Raw genomic sequence first — 15,880 nt, 5'->3', positions numbered from 1 at the left:
AATGACTTCTTGGAACTGGAAGGAAAAAACCTGGGAACGAAACGCAATGGCACCTCAAGGAGTTTTGCCGCCTCACGGCTCTGCATACAGGCTGGAGGGCTGGAGCTTCTCACAGAGGCTTCCCAACCGTGGGCCCTTCTTCCTGACTCCGCTTTCAGCGACTGTACACTGGGATCTTGGACAATTCAGGGAATGTTAAACATTTACCAGCTCATCTCTGGGCAGCAGCCTTGGCTAACAGCAGCAGGGATTGGAGAGGCTGGACGAGAGTCAGGATAAAGCCACCAAGAATCGCTCTCCTTTGTCAAGTTTATTTTATTAAAATATACAGGACTGAATACTGGTGGGCGCTGAGAACAGGCACCACCCTCCTCGGCCGCGCCCAAGGGAGACACTTCTGCCATGCAGACATGCGGCCAGCCCGCGTCCCAGCATGGGAGGCGCACCCCTCCAGGGGCGCGTGCAGCCCAAGGCCAAGGTGGGGAGGGCAGAGCGTGGTGGCCGTGACCCTCTGCTTTCGCCTCTGGCCCTCAGAAGCAAAGCCTCGCCAGCGGGGAGGGCTGGGCGGAGGGCCGGGGGTGGGGGCGGGGAGAAGATCCCTGAGCCAGGGAACGCTGATGCCCCCCTCCCCGGGGACGGGGAGCAGGAGGGGGGCCCAGTCAGGCTGTAGGTGGGGTGTCAGTGCAACTCCAAGGGAGGGCCGCCCATGTGTGGTGCCCAGGGGTCCCCGCGGCCGAGCCAGCCCATCTCCACGGTCTCGGCTGCCCCGTCCCCGCTCATCTTCAGGCCAGGCCCGGGCAGAGACCGGGGGCGGCAGCCGATGGAATGTATGACCGGGAATGTTCCTGGGACTGGCCATGCTGCCTGAGGCTGCGCCCCTCCGGGGCGGCCTGGGCCAGGGGGAGCAGCCCCGCTCCTGCTCCCGTCGGCTTCTGGTGACCTGCCCCTGGGCCCCGCGCCCCCTAGCGGCGCTGGGCTCCGGCGGGCGTCTGCCTCCGTCCTCAGGGCAGTACCCGGCCAAGCAGAATCCCTGGGGTTTGTGCTTTTGAATGTTGGTGAGCTGGGCTGCCTCGGGGAGTCCGGGGTCGGGGGTGGGGCCTCAAGCCACCCCCACCACACACACACTGCTCGGAGGCACAGAACCGACTCCCCACAGAACCCCAGGGGCCTCCTGATGTGGGCTGGTGGGGCCCAAGCCTCAGCCCACCAGGAGGGCCTTGCCTTGAAAAGCAGAGTCTCAGGCTCCCCTCGTGGGCTGCAGCCTGAGCTTCTGGGGGCACTTGTGCTTTGCACATGGGGTTGGGGTGAGCCTGTGTGTGAAGGGGCAGCCACATGGCTCCAGGACCCTAACCACGAAGAGGGGAGCTCATCCAAGCTGACGTGGGCAAAGGAGATGGGGGCCAACAGGAGAGAGAAGCCCCTTCCCAGGTCTGCTTGGCCCCCCGGGCTCCCTGGCTGCCAGGCCCTGAGCCCTGGGACCTCTTCTCAGGAACCCTGAATGATGACCTGGGTGCCTGAGGGCTGTGGGCAGCTCCTCCTGCTGCGCCCTCACTGAGCCAGCTGGAGTGAGGGAGGCGGCGTTGGCAGAGAGGTCCCGTCAGATTCCCACCAAGAACCCCAGTCCCCAGACTGGCAAGCCCCCTTACTGGGTGGAGAACAGTGCCCACTGGTGCATCCCCACTGGGGCTCACACCAGCTCAGCGGACGGCGGGTGTCCTGACACCCAGGGAAGCACTTCCAGGAAGCAGCAGGCTCTGTCTAAGTGCCGCCTCTTTCCTGGTCTGAAATCCCTTGACCCTGCGCTGCCCTTCTGGGGTCCTGAGCTGAGGGCCATTCTGGAAGGGTCGTCGGTGGGCAGGGAGTGGCTGGGACAAGCAGGTCGGAACAGCCCCCAGGGCCTGACATGTGAGTGTAGTGGGAAAGAAGGGTGGCGGAAGGGAGGGGCGGGCAAGTGGGCTCGCAGGGCTGGGGCCTTAGCTTTGCAGGCTGGACCCTCATCTGTAGAGGAGCCAGCAGCCAGAGGCCTGAAGATGCCTCTCTTTCAGCTGTCGACCCAAGAGGCCTGGGAGGGGGGTGCTGGGAGCTGTGCGGCTCTTGTCCCCTGGACTCAGCTCCCAGCCAGACCTAGCCCCTCTCTCATCTCTGTCCCTCCACCTGCCAGCCCAGATGAAGGGTGTGTGTGTTGGGGGGGCGGGGAGGGTGTTTGTGTGTGTGTGTGGAGCAAACTATTCACTTTGTGCAAATATATTAGAAAAAAGTTTTTCATGGAGGTTGCTCCTGGCAGGACTGAGGTTTCTTTGGGGGAAGAGGTGGTGATAGCCACTCAGGGATTCCCCCACCTTCCCCACGCACAAGTCCTAGATGACGTTCTCGAACAGCTGCATGGAGCTCATGATGTTCTCGTCCTGCGTGGAGAGAGAGGACGAGAGGCCTGGTCAGCCCTGGGCGGGGCCCATCTCCAGCCTCACTGTGCTCGCGGTCTCATTAGGGACCTGTGGCCCTCCAGGGACTCTTCCCGTCTCATTGGACGAAGGAGGAGCCGGTGACACAGAGCCTGTGTCCAGCTCCAGGGTCTGACGGCCAGTCCGTCTGGGAGCTGATAACCCACTGATAGACAACTGCCGCCCACCCAGATGTAGCCAGGGCAGCCGAGGGGAGGGAGGCAGGTGGAGGCCCAGCGTCCTCCCCGCTGAAAGCGCTCTGCAGAAGACAGTCAGCTGCAATGCCAGGGTGGGGGGACTCCAGGCTCCTTCCCACAGTGTGACCCAGTCCTCAGGGCCCCGGGTCCATCCCCTCTGATGGGTCCACTGAGGGCAGAGCTGCAGGACGTGGCCTGGCTAGGCTGTGGGCTGGCAGGAGCGGGCGGGGCAGCAGTGAGCGCCGGTGAAACAGTGCAAGTGGATGTCGGAAGTCTGCGCTGAGGAGGGGACTGGCAGGGCCGGGACGCAGGGGTTCCGAGCCTTGATGCTGCCTACCTTCTGACAGGTCTCCAGGAACTCGTCAATGGTCACCACCCCATCCTGATTCCGGTCCATTTTCTGCAACTCAAGCCATGCCCTCAGTGAGGCTGTGTCCCGCTGGGGCTGCCCCTGCCCCAGGCCTGAGGAGCGATGGTGGGCGGGCGGGTGGGCGTGCGCCCTCCACCCCAGCCCGTCCCCTCGGCCCCCTCCCTGGGATCCAGGCCACATAAGCGCCCTTTCCAGCCACCTCCACCACACTGTCAACCACTCTGCTGTCTCCCCAGTCCGCCCCCAACCTCAGCCACCTCCCAGCAGGGACCCCTGTGCTCATGGACCCCCTCACCTCCCTGACAGGCAGCTGGGGAGGTGGAGCGGCTGAGGGCCCTCAGCAAGCGGGAGATGCAGCCTCAGTCCCCCTGGGCCCCATGGACACAGAGCGGTGACCCCGACCCCCTCTCCTCGGAGAGAAGTCCCTGGTGGAGACGGGGCGGCAGCGGGCAGGAGAAGCTCTGGCCGGGGGTGTCGGCTGACTCAGAATCCAGGAGCCCGACTGCTCTGAGATGAGGGTCAGCAGGTGGGGGGCACAGGGATGGCTTTAATTCGTTCAGCCAGCCGGATGGGGGAGGGCAGTTGCACCTCCCGCGGGAGTAGGAAGGCACACAGAGGGGGCCCTGAGGGCGGAAGGCCCTCCCTCCTCTTCTGGCGGCCCCTCCCCGCGAGCTCACCTGGAAGAACCTCTCCACGTGCTCCAGGGGTGCGTCCTCTCGCAGAATAGGGTAGGTGTGGCGGCCCATCATGTCATAGATGGACTTCATGATGGCCAGCATCTCCTGCGGGGGGGTGAGGGGAAGGCGGAGGGGCTGGCATGAGCCTGGCTGCCAGGTGGGTGAGCGGGCGGGGCTGCACGGGCCAGAGAGAGAGACTCAGCCCCATCCAGTCCACCCAGCACGAGGGCATCTGCAGATAGGTTTTCATGTGCAAACTCTAGAACCTGACACTATATGAAAAGCAACTACTCCATGTACAAAGAGTGTTCCAGCCAAACACTCTGGTATACGGAATACTTCTTTTTTTTGGTATATGAACAATTTCTTACACACACAAGAGTGTTTGGGCCAAACAAAACTGGACTGGGGGCCCGTTGACACCCTACCTTACGGGACCACACTGCCCTCCCTCGATTGCTGGGAACCAAGGCCAGCTCCCCCACCCCTGCCTCCAGCTTCTCCACTCGGGTCTCCCACATGACCTCGTCGTAAGAAACGGCGATCGGGGACCTTGTTGACGGGGACGGAGACGTGTGGTGAGGGGCACACAAGCTCCACGCTCCGCACACCCAGGTATCCAGACCGAGAGCCTGGCAGAAGAGTTCCTGGCCACTGTCCCCTCCGAGGGCAGGCTGGGCGCTCTGTCTTTGGACAGGGAGGGGAAACGGGAAACGAGGGCAGTGAGAGAGAGGAGGAAAGAGGCTGGGGGTGTGCAGCAGCGGAGCGGGCAGACAGGCTACCCTCAGCTCCCCGGAAGCCGCGTACCTCTTTGGTGATGTAGCCATCCTTGTTAATGTCGTAGAGGTTAAAGGCCCACTTGAGCTTCTCATGGACTGTCCCTCGCAGCAGGATGGAGAGACCAACCACAAAGTCCTGTGGAGAAAGGTGGGGGGGTGACAGCCTAGGCCCCAGAATCTAGTTCCAGTTTGCCATGTGGCTTCCACTGAAGTGCACATCTGTATAGGTGAGGCGCCTCCGTCACAGACCGGGCGGATGGTGCCCCTCAGGTGAATACAATGTGCGTGCGTGCGTGTGTGTGTGTGTGTGTGTGTGTGTGTGTGTGTGCGTGCACGCGTGCATCTGTGTGGTGGGGATGGCATGGTGGCTGGTGTTGATCGTCTCAAAGAAAAGACATTCAAATGTATGACTTTTTTGTTTTTTGGTTTTTTTTTGCGAAGCTTTGAGGTCTCAGTTCCCTGCCCAGGTATCAAACTCAGGCCCGCGGCACTGAAGGCGTGGAGTTCTAACCACTGGGGCACCAGGGACTTCCTAAACGTTTGGTGCATAAGACCCATCCGATGCATTGCCGCTGACAGCGAAGGCCTGAGGGTGCTCCTTCCGTGAAGAGTGTGCGCTGTCCACTTTATCAAGTGCCTGCATGCCAGAGTGCTTAAAAGTGAAAGTGAAGTCGCTCAGTTGTGTCCGACTCTCTGCGTCCCCATGGACACCAAGTTCCTCTGTCCATGGGATTTTCTAGGGTTGCCATTTCCTTCTCCAGGGATCTTCCCGACCCAGGGATCGAACCCAGGTCTCCCACACTGTAGACAGATGCTTTACCGTCTGAGCCACCAGGGAAGTCAAGTGCTTAAAAACCACTCCTTAAAGACGAAACCAACAGCTCTGGGGCTCTGCTGCACCTGTGTGCAGTCACATCTGAGACGGGGCAGATTATGATTAACGTGACAAGGTATGAACGTTCAAACAGCTTTTGTGTGAAAACAACTGTTTTGTTAGAACATTTGGTGGAAAGCAGTTCTTTCCTGTCACTTCCAGAAGGTTCGAAGATAAAGCCCTTCCTGCCCCACGGGGTCTCCCAGGCTGCTCTGAAAGAAGGGGAGCTGCGAGGGGCTGTCTGGAAGGTGAGAAGTGGGGGACAGCAGGCTGTGAAGGGACAGGGCCCTCCTCCAAGGGGCTTGGTCCCCACCCAAAGTTTAATGTTCATCTTTGGCTGCACCACGTGCCTTGTGGGATCTTAATTTCCCCAACCAGGGGTCACATCTGGGCCCTAGCAGTGAAGTGTCAAGCCCTAACCACTGGACCAACAGGACCTCATTCAAACTTTTGATTTTCTGGATCAGAGGAAGCCTGTATCTTGAGAAAGACAGACTAAGGAAAACTAAGATAAGCAGTTTTGAAGAAACAAAAAGTATTCCAGGACCAAAAAAAAAAAAAAAAAAAATCGCAGGAACCATTTGATTCAGGGGTTAGAAATCTGGCATCCTTACAATAAGAATGGTTTCCCTGGTGGCTCAGGGGGAAGGAACCCACCTGCAACATGGGAGATGTGGGTTCGATCCCTGTGCCAGGAAGACCCCCTGTAGGAGGAAATGGCAACCCAGTCCAGCAGAGGAGCCTGCTGGGCTACAATCCATGGGGTCGCAAAAGAGCTGGACATGACTTAGTGACTAAATAACAAGAACAGGAATAAGAATAGGGTGCCATCAAAAAGGAATACTTGATGCCAACTACAAACCAGCTCTTGCCAACCATCTCTACAGGGATTAAGTCATGTGGTGCACAACTGCTGATTTTCAACACCCCCTGAAAGGAGTTCAGGCTGGAGAGCAGGAATGAGGCCCTCTGTGCTCTGGGAAAAACTGGCAGGACAGGTCTTCAGACAGTTAGGTGTATCTTCAGGAGCCAGTTTTATGAGTCTGACTCTTGTATCCCCTTAAGTTTAGAAAAGCACTAAAATCCTTCATGGTGACTGCTCCTTGCGACTAGCAGAAAATGAAAGTGTTAATCACTCAGTCATGTCCGATTCTTTGCAGCCCCAAGGACTGTAGCCCGCCAGGCTCCTCTGTCCATGGGATTTCCCGGGCAAGAATACTGGAGTGGGTAGCCATTCCCTTCTCCAGGGATATTTCCAAGCCAGGGATAGAACCTGGGTCTCCTGCATTGCAGGCAGATCCTTTACCATCTGAGCCACCAGGGAAGCCCCTGACTATCAGAAAACTTCTGCAAAAAAAATGTGCTTGATTGCGTGTACTCCCCCTTCACCAAAATTACATATATGCTGACCTACATCAGAAACATCAACAACCTCAGATACGCGGATTATACCACTCTAATGGCAGAAAGTGAAGAGAAACTAAAGAGCCTCTTGATGAGGGTGAAGCAGGAGAGTGAAAGGGCCGGCTTAAGATCGAATAATTTTTAAAAATTAAGGTCACGGCATCCGGCCCCATTACTGCATGGCAAATAGAGGGGGGAGAGGTGGACCTAGTGACAGCTTTCCTCTTCTTGGGCTCCAAAATCACTGTGGGCGGCGACTGCAGCCACGAAATCAGAAGACGATTGTTTCTTAGCAGGAAAACGATGACAAACATAGACAGTGTGCTGAAAAGCAGAGACGTTACTCTGCCGATAAAGGTAAGTATAGTCAAGGCTATACTGGAGAAGGCCATGGCAACCCACTGCAGGATTCTTGCCTGGAAAATCCCATGGACGGAAGAGCCTGGTGGGCTACAGTCCATGCGGTTGCAAAGAGTTGGACACGACTGAGCGACTTCACTTTCACTTTCAGTCAAGGCTATGGTCTTCCAGTGACGTACAGTTGTGAGAGCCAGACCGTAAAGAGAGCAGAATGCCAAAGAACCAATGCTTTTGAACTGTGGTGCTGGAGAAGACTCCTGAAAGTCCCTTGGACAGCAAGGACATCAAACCAGTCAATCTTAAGGGAGATCAACCCTGAATGTTCACTGGAAAGACTGATGCTGATGCTGAAACTCCAGTGTTTTAGTCATCTGATTCGAACAGACAACTCTTTGGAAAAGTTCCTGATGCTGGAAAAGATTGAGGGCAGAAGGAGAAGAGGGTGTCAGAGGCTCTTCTGTCCAGAGATGGCTGGACAGAATCACTGATGCAATGAACACGAACTTGGGCAAATTCTGGGAGATGGTGAGGAACAGGGAGGCTTGGCGTGCTGCAGTCCATGGGGTCACAAAGAGTCGGACACTGGACGACTGAACAACACCACCTCTTATCTCCTTGGAGCAGTTTTTCAGTTATCTGAAGTGCTGCTTCCCTGGCTATCAGTTCAGTTCAGTCGCTCAGTCGTGTCCGATTCTTTGTGACCCCATGAATCGCAGCACACCAGGCCTCCCTGTCTATCACCAACCCCCGGAGTTCACTCAGACTCACATCCATCGAGTCGGTGATGCCATCCAGCCATCTCATCCTCTGTCGCCCCCTTCTCCTCCTGCCCCCAATCCGTCCCAGCATCAGGGTCTTTTCCAATGAGTCAACTCTTCACATCAGGTGGCCAAAGTACTGGAGTTTCAGCTTTAGCATCAGTCCTTCCAATGAACACCCAGGACTGATCTCCTTTAGAATGGACTGGTTGGATCTCCTTGCAGTCCAAGGGACTCTCAAGAGTCTTCTCCAACACCACAGTTCAAAAGCATCAATTCTTCGGTGCTCAGCTTTCTTCACAGTCCAACTCTCACATCCATACATGACCACAGGAAAAACCATAGCCTTGACTAGATGGACCTTTGTTGGCAAAGTAATGTCTCTGCTTTTGAATATGCTATCTAGGTTGGTCATAACTTTCCTTCCAAGGAGTAAGCATCTTTTAATTTCATGGCTGCAGTCACCATCTGCAGTGATTTTGGAGCCCCAAAAAATAAAGTCAGCCACTGTTTCCACTGTTGTCCCATCTATTTCCCATGAAGTGATGGGACCAGATGCCATGATCTTCGTTTTCTGAATGTTGAGCTTTAAGCCAACTTTTTCGCTCTCCTCTTTCCCTTTCATCAAGAGGTTTTTTAGCTCCTCTTCACTTTCTGCCATAAGGGTGGTGTCATCTGCATATCTGAGGTGATTGATATTTCTCCCGGCAATCTTGATTCCAGCTTGTGCTTCTTCCAGCCCAGCGTTTCTCATGACGTACTGTGTATATAAGTTAAATAAACAGGGTGACAATATATAGCCTTGACGTACTCCTTTTCGTCTTTGGAACTGGTCTGTTGTTCCATGTCCAGTTCTAACTGTTGCTTCCTGACCTGCATACAGGTTTCTCAAGAGGCAGATCAGGTGGTCTGGTATACCCACCTCCTTCAGAATTTTTCACAGTTTATTGTGATCCACACAGTCAAAGGCTTTGGCATAGTCAATAAAGCAGAAATAGATGTTTTTCTGGAACTCTCTCTAGCTTTTTCGCTGATCCAGCAGATGTTGGCAATTTGATCTCTGGATCTTCTGCCTTTTCTAAAACCAGGTTGAACACCTGGAAGTTCACGGTTCACGTATTGTTGAAGCCTGGCTTGGAGAATTTTGAGCATGACTTTACTAGTGTGTGAGATGAGTGCAACTGTGCGGTAGTTTGAGCATTCTTTGGCATTGCCTTTCTTTGGGACTGGAATGAAAACTGACCTTTTCCAGTCCTGTGGCCAGTGCCGAGTTTTCCAAATTTGCTGGCATTATTGAGTGCAGCACTTTCAGAGCATCATCTTTCAGGATTTGAAATAGCTCCACTGGAATTCCATCACCTCCACTAGCTTTGTTCTAGTGATGCTTTCTAAGGCCCACTTGTCTTCGCATTCCAGTGACAGGATAATGATAGATTCTGGTGATAGGATAATGATAGAAAATGATAGGATACTGAAAGAGGAACTCCCCAGGTCGGTAGGTGCCCAATATGCTACTGGAGATCAGTGGAGAAATAACTCCTTGGCTATAGTCCTCATTTTTGTCCCCAGATGAAACTTAACTCACAACTCTCAGGTTGTAGCTTTTTTATTTTATTTTATGAGAAGCCTATGACTCAGTGTCTGCCAACGCAGATGTGTGTTTGAGCCCTGGGTTGGGAAGATACCCAGGTGAAGGAAATGGCAACCCACTCCAGTATTCTTGCCTGGAGAATTCCATGGACAGGGGAGCCTGGCAGGCTATAGTCCATGGGGTTGCCAAGAGTCAGATATGACTTGGCAGTTTAACAACTCGGGCTGTGCGTTTATTTATTTTTTTTTAAGTCAGCACTGGGAACAAGAAAGAGCTCTTGGGAATTAAAAGGGAGAAAGCAACATGACACACTCAGAAGAAGGGTTAGAAAAGCACGTGGCGTCTTCCATAAAGCCGCCTCCAAAGGCCAAACTGGAAAAGAGAAGAGAAAAGCAGATAACGAGCAGTCCGCTCCAGAGGGACTGAAACTCGAGCAGCAGGAGTTCCAGGCAGAGGCCGAGGAAGCGGAGGGGCCGTGTCCTTGGGGATGAAGGGGAAGGCTGGGATTGTCCAGGTCCTGCCAAGGACCTAACGATGAGGGCAAACAGCGCGAGGTGTGGCAGGACCATCACGAGCCATCACAGGAAATGGGTGCAGTGACAGGCTCCTATGAGCTTCCAGAGAGAAAGAAAACCAAACCGGAACTACAACCATCACCAAATCAGGTCCTGTCCACAGGGTCAGGAATCAGTAGGAAACAGCCTCTGCCGGAGCTCTGGTTCCACACAACAGGTCAAGCAAGAGTGAGAACACAGTGACCCCCTGGTGGTCCAGAGGTTAAGTCTCTGCCCTGCAATGCTGGGGACACAGGTTCGATCCATGGTCGGGGAACTAGGATCCTGTATGCTGCAGAGAAACTAAGCCCGCGTGCCACAACTGAGACCCACAGGCCAAGGAATAAATAATAAATTTAAAAAACAAACAGAAAGAGGGAGGACAGAACAAAGGTACTCGCAGGTGTCCAAGGCTCAGAAATGACCTCCCACGCAGGCTTTTGCAGGAAATTCCCGGAAGATATGCTTTTGAAAGGAGCTTGCCTGGTGGCTCAGCGGTAAAGAATCTGCCTGCAATCCAGGGGACGTGGGTTTGATCAGGAAAATCCCCTGAAGGAGGGCACGGCAACTTACTCCAGTATTCTGGCCTGGGAAATCCCACGGACAGAGGAGCCTGGTGGGCTACAGTCCAGGGGGTCACAGTCGTGCTTCAGAGACGACTGAAGCAAAGGGGCAGAGCACCTCCTATGCTTCTGCAGAAAAAGTAAAGCAAGGAAGAAGATGAAGGAGTCCAGAACCAGGAGACCCAATCCAGGAGAGAGGGGAGGAGGCCCACAGAGGACAATCAGCACCATGATGATGGAGCTGGTCAGAGGCTAGGGAGATGTTCATTGAGACGACAGGAGAAGAGTCAAGGGTGAATTACTGGTAAGGTCACATTCAGTTCAGTTCAGTTGCTCAATAGTGTCCGAATCTTTGCGACCCCACGGACACCAGGCTTCCCTGTCCATCACCAATTCCCGGAGCTTGCTCAAACTCACATCCATCGAGTCAGTGATGCCAGCTACCAGCCAAATGACTGTTAACTGTAGGCAAAAGAAAAATCTGTGCAGGCAAGGGAAACATAATCACAGTTCACTGACAGGCTCAGCTGGGGGACAAATTCACGTCAGGAGAAAACCAAGAGTGCTTATCCAATCTGAATTCCATAGTTCTGGAAAGCCAGCGGATGGGCAAAGTGTGTGTGTGTGTGGGAGACCCAACTCCTCACTCGTGCAGAGCCAAGGGACGGTGTCTAACCTGGGCAGTTGAGAAACAGCAATAAAAAGGATACTATCAGGCAACACAGGAGACGAATAGGGACAGTCAGCTAAAACAAACGAGGTGTGTCTGCGGGTGGTGACTGCTGTTCTTCAAAGCACACCCAAAAGTCTACTGGAGCCTGAAGGTCTTGTGTGTGTATAAGTGAAGAAAATGAAGGTACAGGAAAGGAGAAACGGTGTTATATTTCTTTCATTTTTTGAGATTTAGATATACATATTTAAATAACATATACATACTTTGATATTATTTTGGTCCACTGAGTGTACATATTTTAACAGAAGATAAGAAATCTGGGCTTCCTTGGTAGCTCAATGGTAAAGAATCCACCTGCCAGTGTGGGAGACGTGGGTTCAACCCCTGGTGCAAGAAGATCCCACAGGCCAATGAGCAGCTAAGCCCGCGCCCTACAGCTACTGAACCTGTGCTCTAGAGCCCAGGAACCGCAACTCCTGAGCCCATGTGCAACCGCTGCTGAAGCCCAGGAGTCTGGAGCCCGTGCTCTGAAACAAGTGGAGCCTCTGCAGTTACAGAGTAGCCCCTGCTTGCCACAGCTCGAGAAAAGTCTGTGCGGCAGTGAAGACCCAGCACAGCCAAAAAAAAATCCATATAATCCCATGAAGCACACATAAGATTGAGGTATGCTTACTACATCAAAAGTTGGTGTTTATAAGTTACAGGTATTTAGTACTTTCCAGAGTGTTCCTTTAATTGAAAAAATATTTTAAAAGCATTTCAAACATCAGTTCATTTTCCCAGTGCAAAAGAAGGTTGTTCACGTCAACTTTGCTGTCGTTGTTCAGCCTCTAAGTCATGTTCGGCTCTTTTCAACCCCACGAACTGCAGCACGCCAGGCTTTCCCGTCCTTCACTACCTCCTGGATATTGCTCAAACTCATGTCCATTGAGTCGGTGATGCCATCCAACCATCTCATCCTCTGTCGCCCCCTTCTCCTCTTGCCCTCAATTTTTCTCAGCATCAAGGTCTTTTCCAATGAGTCAGCTCTCTGCATCAGGTGGCCAAAGGATTGGAGCTTCAGCTTCAGCATCAGTCCTTCCAATGAACATTCAGGGTTGATTTCCTTTAGGATTGACTGGTTTGATCTCCTTGCAGTCCAAGGGACTCTCAAGAGTCTTCTCCAGCACCACAGTTCAAAAGCATCAGTTCTTCGGCGCTCAGTCTTTTTTATGGTCCAACTCTCACATCCGCACATGACCACCAGAAAAACCATCACTTTGACTATACAGACCTTTGTCCACAAAGTGATGTCTCTGCTTTTTAAGATGCTGTCTAGGTTTGTCATAGCTACCATATCAATAAACTCTAGTTAACATGTGTCTTATCTCAAGAATATACACAAAGGATTTGAATTGTTGTAAATATTAATAGGCAGATCTGACTTTCTGGTTTGTTTTAAAATATTCATATATTTATTTTTATTTTTAGCTGCATTCGATCTCAGTTGCCCCACAGCAAGTGAGATCTTAGTTTCCTGATCAGGGATCGAACCCACGTCTCCTGCACTGGAAGCTGGATTCTTAACCACTGGACCACCAAGGAGGCCCCTGACTTTCGGTTTTAAGGGCACGTTGAGAGGTTTGGTGTGAGGCAGCGAGGTGGGCTGAGTGTCCCCCCACCCCACCCCCTCCAGATTCTTCCTGACCACAGGGGTCCCCACTGTGGTGCACCCAGGATTAGGCCCTGCCCAGTGGAAGGTCCCTGAGAAGTATACTCCAAAAAGGCTTCCTAGAGCAGAGCTCTGATATCAAGATCCTGCAGGTGAACAAGGAAGACGATTCTCAAGGTAAACAAACTTCCTTGGAAGGAACCTGAGAAGTTAATTTCATGCCAGAGATGCACAACTTTCTGAGCCGGTGCCTAGCAGAAGGGGACCAGCACAGGCACCTCCAACAAAGATCCACCATCGACCACTTCCACGGGACCACAGGAGCTTGACAGAGGCCTTCCTGACACCCGCTACTGTGCCAGGGCCTCGCTAAGCGGTCTGGTCATCCGACTCCTGAACGAGAGACACCCTCATCCAAGCCCTGCCTGGGCGGGTCACACAACTGCTTCTGGCACTTCACTCCCAGGAGCCCCAGGTGCCTCTCACAGGACACATAAGAACTGGTCACGGTGGAGGCTGGGGTGGGACCAGGGAGAACAGTGAATGCTCCCTGTTGACCCCTTTGGACCGACTGTAATTTTACCATGTGCAGGCAGAACTGAAAACAGAAAAGCTGAAAGCACTGTAAGCTCACAGGCACACTACAAGTGTGGCCCGGGGAGGGTGGGGCCCCTGCGGGCACAGAGCTGGCGATGCCCTTGGGCCGCCCCGCCCGGCCCGATGTCAGTGAGCCGGGCTGCATGCGAGCATAAAGGGATGCTGAGCGGAATCTCGGGTTATTACCCCGGCCGGTCCAGGGGCTTTCTCTCTCACTTTCCGGCCAGCTGCCCTTGGCCTTGGAAGCTGAGCTGGGTGGTTATTGATTAAGCCTGGCTCTCAGCAAGGTTTTCCTCTCCAAAGAGGTTTCAGCTTTTTGCCTGCAGCTATTTTTAGGGGCCTGGGCTCCGCGGTTGGGGCCTCTCTCAACTGATGCTGTGTGGCCGGGTGTCAGTGGGGCCCACGTGCTGCCTGCTCAGAGCCCAGGCAGGGCCCTCCTGGGGGCAGGCGGCTGCTTTCCCAGTGGTGGGGGAGCACGAGGCTGGCTCATACTGTGGCTGGGACAACCCCCAAGCCTGTTTAGGCAGGGATGCTCTGCCTGTTTGGGGGCAACGGGGTAAATTCTGGGCACAGACCTCTAGTTAAACCTTGCTCCCTTTTCAAATGCAAATTTCCACTGGGTCACTACCACCTCAGTGCACCTTGGCTTGGCAGGGCTGGAAGGAAAGGCTGGGAATAGGATGGCCAGACAGCAAACTTGAATTACCCTGACTTCAACAGGCCCAGGGCCAGCCACACGGAGACCATGTGTTCCCCGGGTGACACACGGGGCCGCTGACACCAGGGCCACATCTGAGCCTGCGGACGGCCCCAAGGGGGTGGTGCCACGCCTGGGGGATGCAGGAGCCAGGGATGGGGAGCGGCCGACAGGGACCTACCTCAAAGCGGATGGCCCCATTCCCATCGGCGTCGAAGGCGTTGAAGAGGAAGTGTGCGTAGGTGGTGGCATCTAGGGAGACCAAGGGCAAGGCTGGGAGTGTCCAGGCCGCCTGGCCGCCCATGTCCCAACCCCATGCTGCTCCACTGGGCATTCCCACCACGTCCCGGGCTGGAGTCCACCCTTCCTGCTGGACGGAGGCAGCACCAGGCAAGGAATGGTGGGGAGGATGTGGGGGCCTGAGGGTCCCCTCCCTATAAAAGGGAAGCCCACACTCTGCAGGGCAGCCACAGGGAAGTGGGGACTTCGGGAGGAACCGTGGGCCTTGGACTCACCTCCCTGAGGGAAGAACTGTGAGTAAATGAGTTTGAATGTGTCTTCGTCCACCAGGCCTGTGGGGCATTCCTGCAGTAGGAAGGGGCTCCTCTCAGTGACCCCAGCCACCCTGCCCTGCACCCCGACTCCAGGGGGCCCGGCCTCTCTCTTCCCTCTGGCCGATGCCTGCTGCGCAAGGCACTGCTGCGCTCCCCCAGCCCCAGGCAGGGGAAAGCCCAATGGAGTGGGCATCATGGGAGGGGTAGGCAGGAGGAGGTGGCAGGACCCCTCATGCTAGGCTGGTCTGTCCCCATGTTCCTCCACTGCACCGGTACTGAGACACTCATAAGGGAAGTGCCTTCAGGACAGTGATTCTGGGCCCTGGCCCTCCCCGCAGACAGCTGTCCCACAAAACATCAGCCCCATAAAGCCCCTGGGGTATGCACTGTGCCGTGGGGAATTTCCAGAAGGTGTGCCAGCACCCTGCAGCCAGCAAAGGAAAGCCGGGGGATCAGGGCCAACCCCGGGGGTGGGGGATGTGGGGCACTTACGTTCTTGAAGCCCCTGTAGAGGCTCTGCAGCTCCTTCTTGGTGAACTTGGTCTGTGCCTGCAACTGGTCAAGCCCCTCTGGCTGGTGGCGCACTGCGGACAGCTCCAGCTCACTGTCGCTGCTGTCTGCGGGGGACACAGACCCAGGAGGGTGGAACATGTGGCCCTGCCCCCATTTCTCTCCAGTGTGGGTGCCAGGCTCCGGGTGGAAGTAAGGAGTGGGGAGACTCTCCTCGTGTGACTACCAGGTACGGCTGCCCAGGCTGTGCACTGCACAAATGGACCGGGTGCAGCTTAACAGCACACTCAGTTGTGCCTCCCGGTCTCTCTGCTGCCCTGCTCCTCACACACAATGGGCCCTCCCTGCTGGGCTCACCTGGAGCATGCCCACCCTCTCAGCCATATGCTGGGATGGGGGTGGGAGGTGGGAGTGAGTCTTGTACTGGAAACGCACTAAACAAGGGGAGGTGGAAAGGAAAAAGACAGAGACAAGTTGCAGGGCACCTGGACCTCTAAGACCCAATTCCTGGACCACCTCCTCCATGCAGCCCTCCCTGATTTCCCCCAGGAATGGGAAGGGCACCCCTCTTGGCTCATCACACTGCTGCTTGGCTGCATTTCGTGTACGGGCTTAATTCACATTTGAGTA

The 15,880-nt window shown here is 54.7% G+C and overlaps 1 protein-coding gene across 1 annotated transcript in view; it reads right to left on the bottom strand.

Annotated features, from left to right (window-relative positions):
- Positions 296–15,880, bottom strand: part of KCNIP3 (potassium voltage-gated channel interacting protein 3) — a 99,186-nt gene continuing 83,601 nt past the window's right edge. The window contains exons 3-9 of the mRNA XM_018054834.1: positions 15,233–15,357; positions 14,702–14,771; positions 14,368–14,438; positions 4,493–4,600; positions 3,686–3,790; positions 2,976–3,038; positions 296–2,405 (exon numbers count right to left, since the gene is read on the bottom strand). Of these exons, the coding sequence (XP_017910323.1) occupies positions 2,358–2,405; positions 2,976–3,038; positions 3,686–3,790; positions 4,493–4,600; positions 14,368–14,438; positions 14,702–14,771; positions 15,233–15,357 (590 nt within the window). The 3' untranslated portion in view covers positions 296–2,357. The remainder of the gene's footprint in view (positions 2,406–2,975; positions 3,039–3,685; positions 3,791–4,492; positions 4,601–14,367; positions 14,439–14,701; positions 14,772–15,232; positions 15,358–15,880) is intronic.

This window comes from Capra hircus, chromosome 11 (assembly GCF_001704415.2).
Source record: "Capra hircus breed San Clemente chromosome 11, ASM170441v1, whole genome shotgun sequence".
NCBI classification, from domain to species: Eukaryota; Metazoa; Chordata; class Mammalia; order Artiodactyla; family Bovidae; genus Capra; species Capra hircus.
The sequence above is the reverse complement of the archived record's forward strand: the minus strand, read 5'-3'. Positions and strand labels throughout refer to the sequence as shown.